General features: G+C 43.0%; 1 protein-coding gene across 4 annotated transcripts in view; it reads left to right on the forward strand.

Annotated features, from left to right (window-relative positions):
• Positions 1–21,545, forward strand: part of BTD (biotinidase) — a 22,399-nt gene extending 854 nt beyond the window's left edge. For 2 of the 4 annotated variants that reach the window (XM_027872155.1, XM_027872158.1), the window contains exons 2-4: positions 12,324–12,558; positions 14,556–14,705; positions 19,066–21,545. In XM_027872155.1, coding sequence (XP_027727956.1) covers positions 12,324–12,558; positions 14,556–14,705; positions 19,066–20,226 — 1,546 coding nt within the window. In that variant the 3' untranslated portion in view covers positions 20,227–21,545. Of the gene's footprint in view, positions 1–9,109; positions 9,298–12,323; positions 12,559–14,555; positions 14,706–19,065 lie in introns of all 4 variants that reach the window. The other 2 variants (XM_027872156.1, XM_027872157.1) reach the window with 2 other exon arrangements.
• The last annotated feature ends 370 nt before the right edge of the window (positions 21,546–21,915 follow it).

Raw genomic sequence — 21,915 nt, forward strand, 5'->3', positions numbered from 1 at the left:
GCTGACTGTGTACCAGGCACTGTGCTATAATAATAATGATAGCAATAATAACTAGCATTTATGTAGTGCTGACTGTGCACCAGGCACTGTGCTCATTTGTGAAAACTGGTTCACCTAGTTATAATAATAACCACTAGCCAGGGTTATATAGTGCTTACTCTGTACCAGGTGCCGTGCTAATTTATGAAGACGCTGTAGTTCACCTAGTTATAATAATAATAGTAATAATAACAATAATAATGCTGACAATAGCTAGTATTTATATAGTACTTACTGTGTACCATGCGCTGTGCTAATTTATGAAAAAACTTTTTCACCCAGTTTTTTGGTTTTTTTTTTTTTTGAGGCAATGGGGTTAAGTGACTTGCCCAGGGTCACACAACTAGTAAGTCTCAAGTGTCTGAGGCCAGATCTGAACTTGGATCCTCCTGACTCCAGCGCCTCTGCCCCTTCACCCAGTTATTATAGTAATAACACCAGCAACTAGCATTTATGTAGCACCTAAGTTTGCAAAGCACTTTCCACAGCATGATTTCATTTGATCTCCGTGACAACCCTGGGAGGCAGATGTCCTTATTAGCACCCTTTTTGTTGTTGTTCTTCAGTCATTTTCAGTCGTGTCTGACTCTTCATGACCCCATTTGGGGTTTTCTTGGCAGAGATACTGGAGGGGTTTGCCATTTCCTTCTCCAGCTCATTTTACAGATGAAGAAAATGAGGTAAACAAGGTAAAGTGACTTGCCCAGGGTCACACAGCTGGTGTCTGGTCTGGATTTGAGCTCAGATCTTCCTGACTCTAGGCCTGGCGCTGGCCTAGCACGTATTTTACTTGTGAGGAAACCTCTGCTTATCCTGACTGCAAAATCACAGTCAGATCAATAAGCATTTATTAAGTGCTTACTATGTGCTCAGCGCTGGAGTTTCAAAGAAAGACAAAAGTCAGTTCCAGCTCTCACGGTGCTCCCAGTCTGGTGAGGGAGACAATCTGCACACAGCCGGGTGTAGACGAGCTATGGGAGAGATAGATAGGAGAGAATCAGCCGAGGGAAGGCAGCAGCATTCAGGGGCTGGGGGCTGGGTTCCTGAGGGAATTCCAGGCCCAGGGGCCAGCCGGCAGATGGATCCCCCTGAGGGTCACAGAGTGGCTGGGAGAGGCATCAGGTGCGGGAAGGGGCCAGGCTCAGAAGGTTTTCCATTTTAGATTAATAACTGTCAAACCAACAAGCACTTATGAAACACGAATTTCACAGATGGGGAAACGGATGCCCAGAGAGCATAAGTTACCCAGGATCACACAGGTAGTGACTTGTAGTTACGACCTGCAACAGAAATTCCAGTGGAAGTGGGAACACAGAGTTGGAAAGTGCCTAGCCCAAGGCTTGGCGTCCCAGGGAATTGATTCTCCGCAGCTTGGGTGGGATCCCCCAGCAACGAGTTCTTTAGAAGAAGAACAGGGCTGTGTTTATTTCCACAATCTCTGACCTTAAAACAGCCTTCAGCTCGTGGGGCAGAGTTCACTTTTTGGTGGGGCATTCCACTAACGATTCAACAGAACTGTCCAGAGTTCTCTTGTTGGCCTGAGATAAGAGCAGCCGAGTTTTACTCATTTCATACAGTGGGTTTGATTTTTCCCTGGGTATCCCCAGCGCTTAGCACCCTCCTTGGCCCATAGTAAACCCTTAATAAATGGTTGTTTATTGATTAATCATTGGTATTGTGATATTACATCATTACAGGAGCCTAAAGGAATATTTCCTAATTATTTAAGGATTTTGCAAAGAACATTACCATCATTTCTTTCTTACTTCTTTTGGGGTAGGTTCTAGAGTGCTTTATGTTTCCATTCTAAATTATGAAAGTCTTCTCCTCTCAGACTACAGCATTCATTTAGTTCATTCACCAGAATGTGGTAGGTAGGGAATATCTGATGAGAATTTATTTGAATTTAAGTTCTGTGCCTCCTCTCTGGAAAGAGTGCAGAGAAACCAGAAATACCTTCCGGAGAGCAGAAACTATTTTAGGTTAGTCTGCTGCAGGTCAGTCCTTCAGTTGTGTCCGACTCTTTGTGACCCCCTGGCCCATAGCACGCAGTACTGTCATGGGCTTTTCTTGGCAGAGATACTGGAGTGGTTTGCCACTTCCTTCCCCAGCTCGTTTTACAGATGAGGAAACTGAGGCAAAGAGGGTGAAGTGACTTGCCCAGGGTCACACAGCTAGAAAGTGTCTGAGGCCACATTTGAACTCGGCAAGATGAGTCTTCCTGACTCCAGGCCTGGCTCTCAGTGCACGATGGTGCCACCTAGCGGCCCTTAGTTTAGTTTAGTTTTTTAAAAGATTTCATCACTTCATTTAGAATGTCAGAGGTCCACTTGGGGCCTCGTTGCACTCGGATTGACACATGACCTTTGACTTGCTCCATTTCCCACGCTTGCTCCTCATTAGGTAACCTGGGACTGTCGTATTAACTTGGAGCTTAGGGTGGATCCCCACTGCTGCTCAAGAGGTCTCCAGCCTTGGCCTCCCTTGGTGGACCCCCATGACCTGCCATTGTGGTGGTGACTGGCACACTAGGAATTCTTAGCTACTCAAAGAATCATAGGAACGAAATCCTCTGCCTCTTTAGAGAGCGTCTACACCTCACTGTTCTTTGGAGAGCAGAGCTTTCAAGTGGCCTAGAAGACCTAGGGTGACTTGAGGGGCTACATGGCATCAGGGTGCGAGGAGACAGAACTCTGTTTTTATACGGGTTCTTCCATTTATTTTCTGTGTGACCTTGGGTAAGGTCTCAAAGCGAGCTGGTGGAGCTAGATAATCAAGATTATGTCAAACTCTACTTCCATAACTAATTTTAAAAACCAGTAGGATTATTGAGGCCACTCTTAATTCCAACACTGAAAACTACCGAATAGCACCTGGTCACATCTGATATATATGGTGCTTCGTCGGAAAAGATCTTTAAAGGATTGAAGAAAATTTCAGGGACTGAGGGGAGCATGAATTTTTGGTGTGAAATTCGTGTTGTGTAGGACAGTGGTGCCAACCTCAGATAGAAACGGGGGCCAGCAAACAGTACATAAGGACCCCAGTGGGGGGTCTAAGCGCATTGGCTTAGAAAACCACACGTTTCTGTAGTTCTCTTTTTGTTCATACATTAAGACCAGAAAAGAGCTACTACATTTTAATCTGGTTTGGAAGCATCGTGGTCCATGTGTGTGACGTCTTTGGTAGAGTGGATAGCTCCTTAACTTGAAGTCGGCTAGACCTGAGTTCAACTGCTGTCTAATAATGATAATAATAATAATAATAATAATGATAGCAACAACAACAACAATAACTAACATTTATGTAGCACCTACTATGTGCCAGGCCCTGTACTAAGTACTTTACAATTATTATTTCTTTTGGTCCTCACAACAACAACTGGGAGGTGGGTGCTATTATTACCCCCATTTTACAGATAAGAAAACTGAGGCAAACAGATGTTAAGTGATTTGTGCAGAGTCACAGAGCTATTCAGTGGCTGCGGCAGGGTTTGTACTTAGGTTTTCCTGATTCCAGGCCCAGCATTCTATCCATTGTACCACTCAGCTGCATCTCAGACGGATGTGCGACCACACGTTTATATTCACCTGCAAGGCTACAGTAAGACACACAAGATAATATTGCCCAAATCTCTGCCCTGTACCTACTTCTCCTATCTGAGTTCCCCCTGGACAGCTCTCTACAGTATGTCCCAGTATCACCTCAAATTCTCCATGTTCGATGCCTACCACGTTATCTAACCCCCTAGACTTGCCCTTCTCTGTACAGAAATAATGCCAACTTCTGTGTTTCTGCTGATCCCGGCCACCCACTCTTAGAATCTCAGCCTCTTTATTCTTCCTGACTCTCTGGTTTCCAAAGCCTGATTGTACCCCTATTTCTCTCCATTTATACCAACACCATCAGGCTTTTATCTCCACTCTGTTAAGATTAGTGTAATAATCTCAAATCAATTGATCAAATGAGACAATCTGTGTAAAGTACTTAGCAGAGTGCCTGGCACATAGTAGGTGTTATATAAATGTTAACTACTACTACTGCTGCTGCTGCTGCTACTGCTACTACTACTACTACTATTGGTCTCAAACCTGACCTCCCCATATCCAGGCTTTTTTTTCTCTAATTCATCCTTCACACAGCTGCCAAAATAATCTTCCTTCTGCGTAAATCTGCTTAGCTCACTGCCCAGCTCAACAACCTTCTGTGACTCCCTGTTGCTTTTAGGATAAAACACAGACTTCTCAGGGGGACCAGGTCTCAACTGACCTTTCCCTTCTCATTCCGGATGACTCCTCTTCACACACTTTACTTTCCAAGCTGTCTGGATTTTGGTCTCCCAGTCTCCACCTACTTTATCTCTTTGTGTACTTGCATAGGCCAGAGAATATTAATTTGCTCTGAATGATTGCCTCCACTCGGATTAAAGTCTTTATACCAAATGCCCTTGTAAGTGACCTTACAGAAATCAGATGAAGGGAAAGAACAAAGGGGGTGCAGACCTAAGTCTTGGAGTCAGCTTGGGTGATACAGACAACCCCGGCATTAACAATCGGAGGGTAGAGGGAAAATTAGTTGTTCCCTAACTACTGGTTTCTTCCCTTTTGCCTTTAACCATGTTCAAGAGAGAAAAAAAAACCTTCACTATAGCCTCCCAGTCCATCAAGCTCTCATCCTACACCTCTCCTCCCTTTTTCAGCCAGACTCCTAGGAAAAGCTGTCTACACCTGCTGCTTCCACTCAACTCACTTCTTAACCCTTTGCAGTATGGCTTCTGATCATCAGGCGACCAAAGACTTCCTGATCTTCAGATCTGATGAGGCCGTCAGCAGTCCTCACCCTCCTCAGTCCACCTGCTGTATTCCACGGCTATTGACCACTCCATCCCCCAGATTCATTCTCCTCTTAGGGATTTTGTGACTCTGCCCTCTCAGACACGTCCACTCTTTCTCAAGCTCCTTTTTTGGATCTTTAACCAGACTCCTGCTCCAGCTGGCTGGTGAACCATGGCACCTCCTAACAGTGGGTGTGCCCCAAGGCTCATTTCTGCCTCTTTCCCCTCTGACCTTATCAGCTCTCTTTCCTGTGCCCGTGATTCCCAGATCTCTATTTCTGGCCCCAGTCTCTTCCCTAAGCTTGGTCTCCCCTCACCAATTGCCTGCTGCACATTTCAGACTAAATATTCTAGACATTTCAAATGCATCTTTCCCCACAAACTCACCCATTCGTCAAAACATCATTCTTTTTGTGGAAGGCATCATGCTCCTTCCCATCATCCTGTCTCATATGCCAGGGATGCTCCCCTTCCTCACCCCCTTCCTCGCCTCCTTCCTACCCCTTTCCTCACCTCCTTCCTCACCCCCTTCCTCACCCCTTTCCTTACTCCCTTCCTCACCTCCGCCTCATAAAACAACTCCCTTCAAGATGCAGCTTAAGCGTCTCTTCTAAATGAAGCCTTTCCTGACTCCCCAGGCAGGTAACACCCTCCCTCCCAAACCACCTTGTATTTGTCTATTTTGCATTTGTTCTCTTTATATTAACGATCTCTACACTTATAGATGTTCTTGTGGCCAGCAAGCTTCTTGCCAGTAGGGATTATGTCATTCATTGTACTTTTTACACATAATTAGCACAGGTTAAATATTTATTGATGTATATAAATATTTATGGATTAATTAGGAGCCTTAGAGGAGCCGAGGAATCTTGGTGGATTCCTGCAAGCACCCTTTCTCCGGGGTAAGGGGCATCAAATGTTGGGCCTTAGCAACCCCAGCTGTCCCCCTTTACTTAGGCTTCTCTCCCAGCAGACTGGGAGCTCTTTGAGGCAAGGACTCATTTTTCTTCCATCTTTCTTGGTGTCCTGGCCGTAAGTCTTCCACAATCCCATCTGCAGTGTGGCACATTTGGTGTCTGGTGACCCTCTTGACTCCCAGGATGTCCACTGACTCCTGTAGACAACATAAGCATCTCAAGACTTCTCCTGTTTCACAAGGATCAAATTCACAACCTCAGGATGGAGGATGTAAATTAAACAGGAAGATGGCTAGGGGAAAGTAAGAAAGACAGAGATCACTTAGGACAGTCCATTTTAGAAAATGCTCCCTGGGTTTTCAGGATGTAATTGGGGTTATGGGGATGCAAAGGAGGAGTGGGAGAAAAAACTCTGCCTCGATAATTGCTTAAGCATCCCTGTGCTGTCTGTATCTCACTAACAATGTCCCGTCATCTAAATTGGCAATACTAAGCTTCTCCATACGGTGGCGATAAAGAGCTTAAGCTTGGCTGGAGTTTTCCAAGTACCAGTGACCGAATGAAGAGCAAAGACAGTAGGATGGTTGTCCATAGTGTAATAATAGGTTCATACACACAACATGAAATGGAGAACTCTGGTAGTCATTTGGGATGGAGCAAGGAAAGAAAGGTTACCCAGTGTTTCATGTGGAAGTATTTTTTACCTTAATTATATATGCATAATTGGTCAGTCATTCAGTCAGTACACATTTATTAAGTGCCTACTATGTGCCAGGCCTTGTGCTAAGCACTGGGGATGCAAAAAGAGGCAAAAGACAGTCCCTGCCCTCAAGGAGCTCACAGTCTAAGAGGGGAGGCAAGAAGCAAACAAATATGTACAAACAAGATAAACAGGAAATAATTAATAGACTAATGATAACACACTGGAATTAAGAGGGGTTAGGAAAGGCTTCTGGTAGATTTTAATTGGGACTTGAAGGAAGCTAGGGAGGTCAGTAGGTAGAGATGAAGAGGAGGAGCATTCCAGGCTTGGGGTGGCCAGAGAAAACGCCCGGAGCCAAGAGGTGGAGTGTCTTGTACCTGAAACAGCCAGGAAGGGTAGGGAGGGGGCTAGGATAAGAAGGGCTTTGAATGCCAAATAGAGCATTTTGTATTTAATCCTGGCCCTCAGCATCAGGTATTTGATTTAAGTTTTAGTTCTAAGTTCCTTAAATCAATGAGAGTGAACTCAGATATCGGCTTTTCTAGCTAATGTTGAGTAGAAATATGGCTATTATCAAAGGAAGACAATGTAAAACCTTACATTATTTATCATTCCCTATTTTAAGACTGATAATTAGATTTTTTTGCAGTTGAATTTTTTTAAATGAGTACAAAGCTTATGAATTTATATATGTGTATGTATATATACATATGTATTATTAATGTGGTAACATGATTTTAGTAGTTAATTTATTCATTGATGCTTTCTGAGCTCTTCAGTTTTGATATCACCATTTGCCATTCAGAATGTGTACACTTGACTGAAATGAGCCGTCAGAGATCTTACTGATAGACGTACCTCCATGGAAGCTATCAAACTGGAAGGTGAAAACCTTCTAGAACTATTGAGAAGTATCTTTTTCAGGAGCAGCACTGATGAATCCTGTAGCCTGTTACAACTGGCATTTGATTTGACATTCTGATGAACTAGAAAATGATCAATAAATAATTATACATTTTTTAAAAAAATAAGAAAATCTATTTTCCTTTTATTTCCTTCTAAATTTTGGTTAATATAAACAGGCAAAGCTATATATTATCTTCTCCCATATTTTCCTAGTGAAAGAAATAAAATTCATTAGCCTCTATTGAGGCTATACTTGGATATAAAAATTGATTTTATAAAAAAAACTTATTTTTCTGTAAGATATACATAAAAAATATGACCCAAGTTCTTGGTAACATTGCAAATCCCCCAAGCCTTGATCTACTTGGTATGACATTTCCTCTGCTGTATTTTTCATCCTCCTTCCTTATTCTTGGAAATAAGGGAAAGATAGAGGCAGGTTCAGGTTGATAGAATCCTTCACTTAAAATAAGATCAGAAAAGGAAGACAGCTGAGTTATTTATAAATTTCAAAAATGTGTGTGTCTGTCTTTACATTTTATGGCATAAGATGCTTTTGCAAAGAATGACAGCATGGATGAGGAGGAGGATGGTTTATGCTGCCTAGTCAAGATGAATTTTTTGCCAAGTAAAGAAAAAAAAACCCATTTTTCCTCTCTGGACATTGATTCAGCTTCCATATAGAGAAAAAGCATTATTATAGTGATTAGTGCCAAGTGAATGCTTTTCATTATGAAGTAGAAATATATAAATTAGTCTTCTTGGGCTGAAAGGCTGCATTTCCAAGAAAACAGTGAGCTCTACTTTTGGAAATGCACCAACTCTTACCAAGCTCCTTCTTGATGTCGTTTTGGTAGCTAAGACCTTCACTTTAAGGATGATTCACTAGGCTCCTGCACAGGAGTGGTAGGAGCTGTCTCTCACTTGGAGTAGCTTGACATCTCACTCTTGGGACTCCCATGATTCCTCTGCCTCTGGTCTGTCGGTTGTCACTCTGATGGCCGCCTAGCACCCGCCTCCAGTATCACCTTTGACTCCTCCAAGTTGGCAGCTTAAATCTTGACCTTTGCCCATAGCACCTGCCATTTTTGATGTCCTTTATAACCTATTAACACATGACATTGTCCCATGGGACAACTTATCTATATAGGGAGAAAGTCGACCTTATCACAAACACATTTTCCTGGTGTTTTTCTTCAAGTCCAAATATGGACTTGTATTCATTTTCTCTTACTTCCTTATGGTTGTATCCTTTCCTGCATGAATGCTCAATACTCCTTAATTCAGTTCAGTTCCACAGACATTTAAGATATATCTGCTATGTGCAAGGCACCGTAGGGGTTGGGGATTCAAAGACAAATGAAAGAGTCTACCCTCTGTGGACTTACCAACTTTCGACTGTGGTGATATAAGATATACCAGAGTATGTGACAAATTGCTGATGAATTTGGTAGCCCTCACTAAGCTTTTCTAGTTTTCTTTGTAGAGGGGAGCCATTCCAAGGTATGTAAATGATTAACAGCCCACTCTCCATCTAACTTTTTAATAAAAAAAAAAATCCATGATATGCACTCAACCAAAAATGAAAAGGTTGTGAAACAAAATGGTTTTCTTAGTGTGATAGGATCCTTATCCCTTATCTAAAAATTTTCCTCTTTCTTCCCTTTACTGGAGTTAGACTAGTTTTTTGTTTTTTTTTTTCCTGAAAAGTGACAAAGCTGCCTTTGAAACTTGAAGGACCTGGGGGCCAAGGTTCCAGAAGAGTCTCCATTGACTTCCTGGTTACCTAATGGCATAAAAGACCCATCTAGGTGGAGTCTAGGCCCTTCAAACTTGTCCTCTTGCCCTTCGACTCTCCACATCCCTTCAGGCTGACCAGACTTCCTGGTGGAGGTAAGGTAAGATTCCTCCCTGCATCTTCCCAAGCTTTGTTGAATATCCTTCCTCTGCCGTGGCTAAGTAAACTTCCTTTTGCTAACTATTAAATGACCTTCAAATGTTTCATTTTGTTCCAACATCAAACCTTGACTATCAGCAGCCTAACACTGGCTAGTTTAGCTGGGTCCTTCTTTGGCCAAATTGCAAGTGACCCTTAAGATCAAAACAAACAACATACAAATGTATTGCATATAATCTACTGTAGAAAAAGGCTGTATTGCAAAACCCCTTGTGAGAGCCTGGGAAGTTTCTGGCTTCACCTCGGCCTTCTGGGAAGCCATTTAACTACCTTTGCCCAAAACCTCAGTTTTCTCAGCTCTAAAAATAAGATCCTTTTCCTGGCATCTTTGAGTATTATGAATGCTTCTTAAAAGATGCTCCTTGTTATAATCAGTCATGGAGGTAGAATTATTGTAATAGGAAAAATGTGTAAAAGATGTCCTTTAACATTCTGGGTTTGTCCTCTAGCTTAATTCAGATAAAAGAAAGTTTATCAATTCTACTTTGTTTCCTCCTACAACTCGTGATCGGTCACTGAAAGACTCCTTGTTCATCCCCTCAATGTTGTTCCGCAATCCCCAAGTAGGATGCCAACCAATCTTGGGAATCAACATTCTGATGTTATATTTATTAGGTGGCCAAAAATGCCTCAGAGAGATGAGTGATGAATTGAGATGAGGAGAGAAGGGCCTCATTCTGAGAAATGTTCAATTCTGAACATGTATGCTTGGTACAGATTCTATTGCTGTAAAGTGTTAGACTTGTTTATTTCCTGAGACCTTTGCCAAGAAAAAAAAAAGAAATTTGTCCCGCCGGAGTTTGGTTTTATAATGAAAATAATCTAAGTATAAGGCAAAGTAATTCCCTCTACCAATACAAGCTGGCACCTTCCCTGAAACTGATAGTCTTAGAGAGTAGTCTAGAACCTGAGAGGTTCCATGACTTGCCTGACCTTGAACCCAGGTTTTCTCGTCTCTGAGGCTTAATTGCCATCAACTATATCACACCAGTGTTCAATCTAAAACATGTTAAAGGGATTCTTATCCAGCCGGGCTACACGCAAGAACTTGTGGGGATGTTTAGCCTTATGTGAATGGAGACAAAAGTCTGTGACAGCGATTCCTTGTGGGTCGGGAACTTCGGATGTGGAAACTCCCTCCACTGGTTCAGATCAGCAATCCTTCAGTGACAGTCCTGGAGAGCTGCCCGGAGCATTGATCCCTGATTTAGGTGACCAGCCTAGAGTCCCTCCGTCTGTCCCTACGCATTCTCCCCTGCCCAGGCCTCTCAGAGACCCTTACCCCTGCTTTGGCCTCACTTTCCTTTCCCATTCTCCACTTTTTAATTAATCAGTCAGTTCTCCATTGTCCTCTCCTCGAAATCCCTTGGCCTTCTCCTTTCACCCTTGAAGCCTCGCCAAAAACCCAACCCTGCGTTATCCAGACGCTGCTGAATGGTGCTGACCACCGACCTCTGACCTCACAGGGTTAGTATAAGGATCAAAGGGACACACAGTAGGCGCTTCCCTCCCCCATTGAAACAGTCTCCTTGCTGGCCTTGCTGCCTTCAGTGTTTTCCCCTTCACGCTGCTGACTTGTGGTAGCCCCACAGCGTACGTGCGATCATCGTTATCAGTAAACTCTGGTGACTCCTACTTACTTCTAGATCAAACATCAGGTCCTCTGTTTGGCAGTCGAAGCCCTAAGCTCCCTTTGACCTTGAATGCCCTGGGCCTATCATGGCCATCTGCCTTGCCAGCCTATTACCTGTCACTGTCCTCTGTCTCTGCTGCCTCATCAGAGAGACCTTCGCTCCCTGCCCAAGCTTCACCTTCCGTAGGAGACATTTCTGATGCCCCTGCTGCTCTTCCCACCTGAATCCCCCTCTCTCCTTTTATACCCACCCCTCCCCCTTCCCCCCCACAGGTCTGTGTAGTCTTTTTTAAAAAAAAAAATTTTTTTTTAATTTTTAGGCAGTTGGGGTTAAGTGACTTGCCCAACGTCACACAGCTAATAAGTGTTAAGTGTTTGGTCTGAGACCAGATTTGAACTCAGGTCCTCCTGACTTCAGGGCTGGTGCTCTATCCCGCTGTACCACCCAGCTACCCCAAAAGGTCTGTGTAGTCTTACCTGAGACAAGTTACCTGAGATAAGTTCCTTGAGGTCCGGGATTCTCAGATCTGTCTTTTTATCCCCAACGTCCAGCACTGTTCCTGGCCCATAGGAGGCAGTTAATAAATGCTTGTTGGTTAATTGATTCCTGATGCTAAAAGCAGCCCATTATCTACAACGCAACTTGCTTCTTGGAGTAAAATACACTGAAGTTAAATTTGATAATTCCTAAAGGCAGGGAGAAAAAGCAGTGTTTTCATGGGAAACATTTTTTTTTTTCTTTTTGCCTACTTATAAATGACAGCAATAACCCTCATCTGAGTTGGTCAGTATTTTTTTCAGTATTGTATTAAAAAACCTACATACTAAAGGAAATGAGATTTAGCTTTTAAATTCATTACTTACTAAGAGAAATGCAAGGGAAAATCTGTAATTCATTTCTATTTATAATTGTGGTTTTTATAACTCTGGTCATTTTATAGATTTTGGCCAGTGCAGATGGATGAGCTATAGTAGAAACTGAATTATGTCAATTATAATCAATGTTATTAATTATAAGTTAACTATGGAGCAAGAGAAGTAAATAATGACAGTGAGGTTTTGTTGAAAATTGAGTAAGAAAACTGTTGCCAACATTGGGCCTCTTTTGGAAATGGCTGGGAAATTAGTGTGGTGTGCCATTTGAAACTTAGATTGGGACGTGTTTAAGGAGAAACACATGCCCTTTTATTAGGGACATGAAACAAACTCTTTCAGTCCTAGTTTAGTTGGGTGTCTGGATTTAATTGTCAGGATTAATAAATCACAGCTGCAAATGTTAAATTCCTGGCATGATTCTTCATTCAACAGTCTTCCCCTTGTCTGTTATGTTCCAGATTTATTGCCCACATTATGCTTGAAGCCAGCTATAAACTCGGTCTTCTCCTCTTGTGCCATCAAGTTATCTCCTTGGAAGGCCATACTGAAGGACATTTTGTAGCTGCTGTCTATGAACATCGGTCAATACTGAGTCCGGACTCTACAGCCCTTACAGATCGAGAGTCAGCATTGAGACTAATGAACCAGAACCTAGATCTGTATGAAGAGCAGATAGTGGCTGCGGCAAAGGAGGTGAGAAAACATTTGTCCAGTGGTAGTCTGCCGGCCACGGAGCACATGGAAACGTGCTGCTTTTGTGGCGGGGGTCACTGCGGCGTCCTCAAGGGCTCCTAGGCCTGACAACAACTGGCCTTGATCTAGCTGGAGGTTGGATGACCTGATCCTTTGCAAGCAAGCATTCCCGTCTTCCATATATAACCCAGGGAGTTGAGGCTGAGATCACTTGGCAATTAAGTATCTGGACTGAGATTCAAACCAGTGTCTTCTGACTCCATCTCCATCAACTAGGCCACACTGCCTCTTAACCAGATGAACCAAACCAACCTTTTAAGTCAAATTAGCCAAATTATTCATGTCATCTTCATTATGTCTTGAGGCATTCCAAAATTCAATTGGAAGGTAATCATTCACAGCCAGCTTGTGGCCTTCAGATTATTACACACAAAATTCTGGACACCATATTTAAAAGAAAATGAATAATCTCAGTCCTCAGGCAGTTCACAGAACAAACCGAGGCAACCCTGAGCTCGAATTTACAAAAGGGACAATCTGGGCCAACTTTGCTCATGGCTCATTTCCGAGGAGGATGGACAACAAAAGAAATCTACTCACTTGGGGCACAGAAAAGGAAATTGTTCTGTTTTGTTTGTCAAATGTTACCACAAGGATAAGTCTTGTAAGGAGACATATTTAAAGAAAAATGAAAGGCTTTAAATCTGGTTATGAATTTCTCAAACCTAGCAGTTGACTGGTTGAGAGCCCTTGAGGTGAAGTTAGCTGCATCGGAGAGCCAGGCATTGAGGAGGCTTAGACAGCGGCAGGCCCAGGTGTAATTTTTCTTCCACGGACAGCCTCCAGAGCCAGAATACCGAGGAGACCTTCTCCAATACCCCAGAAGCAGCCTACGTAATAACCCAGGGGCTGCACAGCATCTGCCTGAATTCAAGGACTCAAGAAGGATGTTCGGGAGGGACAATGGTTTAGTGGGAAGGGTTCAGGGCCTTGGTCTGAACCTTGTTTCCCCAGCATTTGTATGATCCCAGGAGAGTCACTGAAGCTCCCTCCTCTGCAAAATGACAATGACAGCACTCAGCCCAAAGGGCTGCTGTGAGAAGCAGCTGAGATCATGTTTTTTAAAAAGCACTTTGCAAAACCTTGAAGCTTCATGTAAAATGTCAGCCTTTGTAATCTACTACATTGGGCCATCTATTTATATCTTTACCCAAAGGCCAAAAAACAAAGGGATTAAAACGATTCATGGGAGGGAGCATCTTCAGTGCTGGCTGCCATAGTTTGGCTCCTCTACTGGGGAATTCTTGATTCCCTTTGCAAGAGACACTTTGTTGTACCTGGTTAATGTTTAATCCTGGCTTTCCAACAGGAAGGATCCTGAGCTCTAGGAGAGCTGAGGCTGATTTTTGTCTGTATTTATTTTCCAAGAGCTTTAGTACTTAATAGGTGCTTAATAGACACTTGTTGACTTGGTTCTCTATTCAATTTCTCACTCTGTGCTTAGAAAATGCAAGCTCATTTTAATATTAACCTGAGCAAAACATAATTTGGTGGGTTATTTTGCCATAAAAAAATAATAATCCACTTCAAACTGAAATGCCTTCTCACTTATCTGCTGTTCTAGATTGTTTTTGACTTTGTGCCCCTCTCTCCCTCCACCCCATGTTGGTACCAATAATCAGGAGTTGAAATACGGAGTCATTTAAGTGAACGTGAGATGGAGACGCTGATGTTTGAAGGTTGCCAGATCTCTGTTAGCATAGGCACCACCGTTGAGTCCCAGGCCTTCTTAACCAGGGACTTGTGTGTCTGATAATTTGGGGAAGGGCTTCTGGGTTGGTCTGTGTTCTTAAGAGAACTCTGCAATCCCCAGTTAGGGAGGTGCCATTCATAGGCATTACTTGCTTGTAAACGCTTTGTTCCTCATATGACAATTAAAAGCATCATTTGGGCCTTTTCTCTAACCACAGATTGTGTTTTGACATTCTAATTGGCAGGGTGTGCAGATTATTGTCTTTCCAGAAGATGGGATTCATGGATTCAATTTCACCAGAGATTCCATTTATCCATTTCTGGACTTTGTTCCATCTCTCCAGTCTGGGAAGTGGAACCCGTGCCTGGAACCACATAAGTTCAGTGACACGGAGGTGGGTGCTGCAGCTTTGCCTCTTCTAAAAGCAAAGGGGATAGAACTTAGTTCAACTGTGGGATAAGAAACAAGAACAGAATGCTCTTACTTAGGCTCTAAGAGAAATTCTGGAAACTCCGTAAGAAGTTTTGGGGGCATTCTGAAGATTACTCACCTATATCACGAAATAAGTAAAAATCCAGGAAATCTTTTTTTTTTCTTAAATTTCCATTTACTGATATTTTCCTCATTCCTTAAGATACAAAACACGTTACTGGAATCCTTTATTGTTCCTGATGCAGTATTAGGCATGCAATAAATCCTCCTTAATTAACTGGGAGGATTACTGATGGTGATAATTTATTCATTCATTCAGTAGATGTTTATAAAGTATATGGCACAGGGCTAGATGTTGTAGGAGATATGTTACTGAACTAAGATAAAGTCTTTGCCATCAGAGTTTACCATCCCACAAGGTGAAATGATACAATCAATAACTGTAGTATGCAATGTCACGTGATAAGTGCATAAGTGCTTCCCCCCCAGGGGGGATTCCAGCAGTTTTTTTTTTTAAAGCTATTTCAGAATCAAAGTTGAAAGGAAATCCCCAAGTCATTTAGTCCAATCCTGAGCTGGAAAGGAATCTGAGACCTACAACATTCCTGACAAGGGGCAGTGGTGTAAAGGAAGGATTGGGACAGGTAAAGAGCAAGGATGGGAGGACCTGTGAAGAGATTCTTGCCACAGTCCTGCTGTGGAGCGCTGAGTAGGGTCATAATGACAGCCACCATCTATGTAGGACTTCTGTGGTATGCAGAGTGTCTTATGGACATTCATCCTCACAGCAACCCGGGGAGGTGGGTACGTGTAGTATCATCCCCATTTTACAGATGAAGAAACAATCTCAGAGATGCTGAGGCACTTGTCCCAAATCACTAGACAGACAGACAAACAGATAGATATAGAAAGAAAAAGAAAGATAGATAGGGAGACAGAGCATTTATTAAGCCCCTACTCTGTGTCAGGCACTGTGCTAACATAAAGCCAAAAAGACAGAGTTCTAACTGGTACCTCTGCCTTGAGTCTCTCCACTTTCCGATCTATTCTCCATGTAGCTGCCAAAGTGATTTCGCTAAAGTTGTGGGTCTGACCACGTGACTCTTCTCAGTAAGCCCCACTGGCTTCCTATTACCTCCAGGAATAAATATGAAATTCTTTGGCCCTGAAGGAAGGCTTTTTGCAGTCTGGCCCACCACCCCCTTTCCCAGTTTTCTTATACTTTACTCTCCTCTCTGTACTGTGGTCTGCCCCATGGTCCACCTCCCAATGTCCCCTCTGCTTAGACTGCTCAGCCTCCTGCCCTCCACCTCTTGGCATCCTGTTATTCTTTCCAGTGGCATCTTGCGCAGGCCATTTCCAGCCTCTTCACCTTGAGCCTTCCTTCCATTCTGTATGCACCTGTTTCTTTACATGTCTGTCTACCCATTAGACTGGGAGCTCCTTGAGGGCAGGCACTGGTTTTTGCCTTTCTTCGTACCCCCAGTGCTTAGCTCAGGGCCTAGCACCTTTTAAGTGCTTCCTACTACATGCTTTTTAACTGACTGAGGATAAGGTGGCAGCAGAGGAGAATTAAATTTATTCAGCAGGTGTTTTAGCCTTCATACACTATGGACCATTATTATTTCTCCTCCAAAGTCCCCTCTGATGCCTTATCTGCGCATGGAGGTGACCCTCTTCTCTTGAAGACAGCAGAGAACAAGTTCTGGCTGCTGCTACCAAGCTCAGGAGTAGAGCGTGGAAGAGCGATTCTTGTATGTGGCCAGCCTGGCAAAGTTCAGAACTCATAACCAGAGATAACCTAGATAAGGTAACTTTGGCCCCAGCTGCTCCCACGGTAGGGCACGATGGCTTGTGCTCTTCTCTGGTTGGGGGTGAGCCCACTGGTGAGATCAAAGATCTCTTAGCGTAAAAATACACAGCATCATGATGTGTGAACTTCAGGCCAATTACATTTTATTTTATAGAAATAAGTTGTAAGAATTTTGAGGGGACAAAAGTTTCTCTTGCGAGATACTGCCCCATGCCATCTTTCTTCATTTAAATTCAACTAGTTATCAAGTCCTGTTGATTTTACATCTGGAATTTCTCTTACCTCCATCCCCTCCTTTCTCCTGTTTTTTCTACTTTATTACAGACATCACTCTTGAGTCAGTCAGTCAATAAGCTCTCATTACCTGTTCCTTAAACTGCTGTGGTAGGGGGTAGGAGCTGGATGTGCGAGTTCCTTGGTGTAGGAAACTCCCAAGTGAGGTAATGCCCTGTACCAAATGATGCTGGCACCTTCTCTGTAACTTACAGCCTCGAGAATTGCATCAAGGGGTAAAGTGATTTCTTTGATGGACACGCAGCCAATGTGTGTCAGAGATGGGACTGGAACCAAGGTCTTCAAGGTTGGCTCTCCTCCCACTATGCAGGGTGCTTCTTTAACCCATCTCCTCCCCTCTAGTAAAATCTCTCCTGCACATTGATGTCAGCTTAGTTTCAGCCACGTATGGGTCCCATCCTGTCATTTTCCTACTAAAAACTTTCTAAGGCTTTCTACTGCTTACTCCCTAAGTTCAAACTCTTTAACTTGGTATTCAAAGACCCTGTAGTCTGTTCCAACCTTTCAAATTTTGGTTTCTGTTTCTCTCTTCATGTGTCCAATGCTCTGCTTGTTTATCCCTTAGGACATCCTGTGCTTTCCCATCTCCTAGTCTCTGTAATTCTGTATGTCTGGAATGCAATGCCTCCACCCCTATACCTGCCACTTGAAATTTTACCCATCTTGTAAGGATGGAAAAGGAAATAGTATTCCTGACAGACCATATCATGAACTCTCAATGAAAAATGGTTCTACCCTGTCTGCCTTTGGACTTTCAAAGCATTTTATACATATGTCTTAAAAATGGATAGACTCTTATCACTTCTCACCTGGCCTAATGCAATAGCCTCCAAACTGATTCTACATCTAGTTTCTTCCCTATACATCCCATCTTCCACACAGCTGCCAATTTGATAGTCCTAAAATATGGGTCTGATCCCGTCACTCTCCTGCTCAAAATGTTTCAGCCTCTAGAATTATATAGAGGCTCTTCTGTTCGGCATTTAAAGCCCTGCACACTATGTTTCCAGCCTCTCTTTCCTGACTGATTGTGTATTTCTCCCCTTCATATATCTTATAGTCCACCCAAACTGGCTTATTTGCTATTCCGTGTGCATTGGGAACAACTCTGGAACAATATTTCATCTCCCGTTTTTTTGTACCTTTTTACCGGCTGTCCCCAGTGCCTGGAATGTTCTAACCTCTAACTCCAGCCTCTTGGAAACTCTAGCTCCCTCCAAATTTCACCCCCTATAAAAGGCATGGTTCAATGGATGGAGCACTGGACCTGGAGTCAGGAAGACCTAAGTTCAAATCCAGCCTCAGACACTTGCTATCTGTGTGACCCTGGGCAAGTCACTTAACCTCTGTCTGCCTCAGTTTCCTCAACTATAAAATAAGATCACAATAACACCTACCTCACAGGGTTGTTGTGAGGCTCAAATAAAATATTTGTAAAGTGTTTGGCACAGTGCATGACACATGCTCATTGGCAAAGATACTTGAGTGGTTCGCCATTTTCTTCTCCAATATGTCCCCATTTTACAGGTGAGGAAACTGAGGCAAACAGGGTGAAGTGACTTGCCCAGGGTCACACTGCTAGTAAATGTCTGAGACCAGATCTGAATTCAGATCTTCCTGACTCCAGCTCCAGCGCTCTATCCATTGCCCCTTGGTATTTTTATGTTTATTTATATGTATCTCATATGCCTCTTCTTCTCTCCTGTTAAATTTAAGCACTTTGAAGGCAGAAATAGCATGTTGTTCATCTTTGTGTTTCCTTTGTCACCTAGTACAGTCCTTTCACACATAGTAGGCCCTCAATAATGACTTGCTTTGTTGACTTAAACTTCCACAAAGGTAAAAAAATGATTTTTTTCCTGGAGAGGCAGCTAGATGGTACAGTGGATAGAACGCTGGGCCTTAAGACCTGAGTTCAAAGGTAGCCTCAGACACTTTTTGACTCATAGCTTTTTGACTATGATCAAAGTCACTTAACCTCTGTCTACCTCAGTTTCCTTATCTGTAAAATGAGAATAATAATAGCACCTACTTCCCCAGGTTGTTGTAAGGGTTAATATTTGTAAAGCACCTTGCAAATGTCAAAGCGCTACATAAATGCTACTATTATTATTACTGTCATCGATGAGTTTCTTGATATATGAGAGGCTAGTGATGAGTAACTGACACCAGTATTCTTCATATTTATTTTTCATTTGCCAATTTGGTTTTCTAGGTCTTCCAGCGCTTGAGTTGCATGGCCATCATGGGCCAGATGTTCCTGGTGGCTAACCTGGGAACCAAACAGCCTTGTAACACCAGTGACCCACGATGCCCGTCTGATGGACGATACCAGTTTAATACTAACGTTGTGTTCAGCGATAATGGCACTTTTGTCGCCAGCTATCGCAAGCAAAACCTCTATTTTGAATATGCTTTTGATACTCCTTCTGAAGTTGATCACAGCACCTTTGATACACCTTTTGCTGGCAAGTTTGGCATTTTTACTTGCTTCGATATATTGTTCTTTGAACCTGCTGTGAGCCTTGTGAGAGACTATGGAGTAAAACATATTGTATTTCCAGCTGCGTGGATGAATCAGCTCCCACTCCTGGCAAGTATTGAAATTCAACAAGCTTTTGCAGTTGCTTTCAACGTCAATGTTCTGGCAGCAAATATCCACCACCCATCCTTGGGCATGACAGGCAGTGGCATACATACTCCTTGGAAGTCTTTTTGGTACCATGATATGGAAAGCCCTGAAGGCAAACTGATAGTAGCCCAGATAGCTAAAAACCCACCAGATGTAGACCTCCTGTGGAATGGCACAAGTAGAATTTATGAGTCCCACAGAAAATTCTCATCAGAAGATCCTAACTGTGAGAATGATCCGGATGCTCACTGTAGTGAATCCTCAAAATGGAGCCCAAATATGCCACCTTTATTTCACTCTGAGATGATGTATGACAATTTCACTCTTCTACCTGTTTGGGAAAATCAAGGCAGCTTGCAGGTCTGTGCCAATTCCCTCTGTTGTTATTTGGATTATCGGAGGCACATTTTATCCAATGACTTCTATGCTCTTGGGGTCTTTGATGGTCTTCATACAGTACACGGCACGTACTATGTTCAAGCATGTGCCCTGGTGAAATGTGGTGGCCTCCATTTTGAGACCTGTGGACAGGAGATAACAAATGCTGTTGATACTTTTGACTTTCACCTCTGGGGAAATTTCAGTACTTCTTTTGTGTTTCCTATATTATTGACTTCCGGAATGACACTGGAATTGCCAGGCCAACTGGGCTGGGAAGGCAACTACTACTTCATGAGGAAAAATCAGTTGTCTGCGGGCTTAGTGACAGCTGCTTTGTATGGACGCTGGTATGACAGGGATTAGTAGAACTAGTCCATTGAATGGGTACTAGGTTTGTGCTCATGGTCATATTCATCGGTAAATACAAAAATCATCATCATTGTTCTGAGCTCAAAGGGACAGACAGACACCAGCTGAGTCCTCGGTCGCTGCTGCATCTAATGATATAAGCCACAGGAATGTTTGCCCCTAATGGCAGAGTCTCCTTTCTGTTCTACCAGGATGTCACTTGGCACCATGGAAAGGAATAGTATCATGGGTAGATCCCCTTGGTTCCATTTCTTTTAAACATAAATTCCAGAGACAGCCTTAAGTAACTCGTGGTCAATGTCCTTTAAAAGCTACTGACTGTTTAAAACCAAAACAAGCAGCATTTAGGCTTTTTTTGGTCATATTATTAATGCCCTCAAACAAAAGTATTTTAGAAGCTAGAATGTTTCATAGAATAATGGATAAATGTGGAATGTGCAGCCTTGGTTTCCTATAGACATCTTATACACAGACTAAAGCAGAAGTGCATTGAGACGCCACACCCAGGGCAATAGCAGCTGTATCAGAAATGGGTGTTTAAAACATTGTTGAGTAAAAAAGAAAACACAGCATGATAGGGCTTCCTCACATCCTCATGTTTCTCAGGAAGAAGGATGTGTGAGGAAAAACCTGACATGAAATTTAGAAGTGCAGCATGTCAAGATAGCAGAGGACAGCTTGTTTTTCCAGAGTTAAGGCCTAGCAAGCAGGCTGTATACTGAACTTGGCATAACAACAATCCTTTGTGCTCACTCCCTGGCAAAATGTATTGCTTTGATCAGCACCAGGTGTTCTCTGAGGGATTTATGATTTTCATACTAATTGATAACTAACTATTTAGATTTGTTGGAGCTTCCCGATTTCCTAGGGACCGGAGGGCCAGAAGCAGCCAACATGTTGCAGCAGAAAGCAATCAATCATACCTCTTGACACCAAACAATTCCTGTGCTTGTAACTGCTAAGTGAGCTGAACCAGGTGTTGCACTCCTGCTCCTGTCACGCTAACTCTGGTTCTGTACCCCGCTGAATGATCACAAGGTTTAATGACCCTTAAGACTTGAGTCAATTTAGGGCCTTTTCCCACAGGATCCAAGAGCATCTGTATTGTCCCAAAATGCCTGCACGTGTGGGCCTGCCATGGGAACTGTTTATTCAAGACCCAAGAATGACTGTGTTGGCTCCTGCCTTTTTGTAGTTTTCAGGGTTAAAAACCTTCCCCCTACTACAAGCCACCAAGCCCTCCTTCCCAGGAGGACTTTGGTTTGCAAACCTGTTTTCCTTGCTTTGAAATTAAACTTCTGTTTGATTCCTGACTCTCCTGTCTCTAGCCTGCTGTTTTCGGCTCTGGCCACCCACAGGTTAGAGACCAGTTCCAGTCCAGTTGACATGTGTCATGAGGGGAAAACAAGGTGGTGGGATGAGAAGGGAGCATCGAAGGGCAGATGTGAGTGTGAAAATTCTGCCTGTGAGGCTTTGGTTTCCTCTGGGACTTCTGACGGCACTAATAAATCACTTAGTGTTTCTTTTACAGATGGTTTACAATTGCCTGGCTCCTTGAATGGAATTATCCTGGTGTAATTCAATAATGAACCCTTGACGAAGGCCTCACTTTTTAAAGGATGATATTCAAGATAGTTGCCCCAAATGGGATGCCAGGAATTTTAGGCACAGTTGTAAAATTGA

This window comes from Vombatus ursinus, unplaced genomic scaffold (assembly GCF_900497805.2).
Source record: "Vombatus ursinus unplaced genomic scaffold, bare-nosed wombat genome assembly UNPS02014799.1, whole genome shotgun sequence".
NCBI lineage: Eukaryota > Metazoa > Chordata > Mammalia > Diprotodontia > Vombatidae > Vombatus > Vombatus ursinus.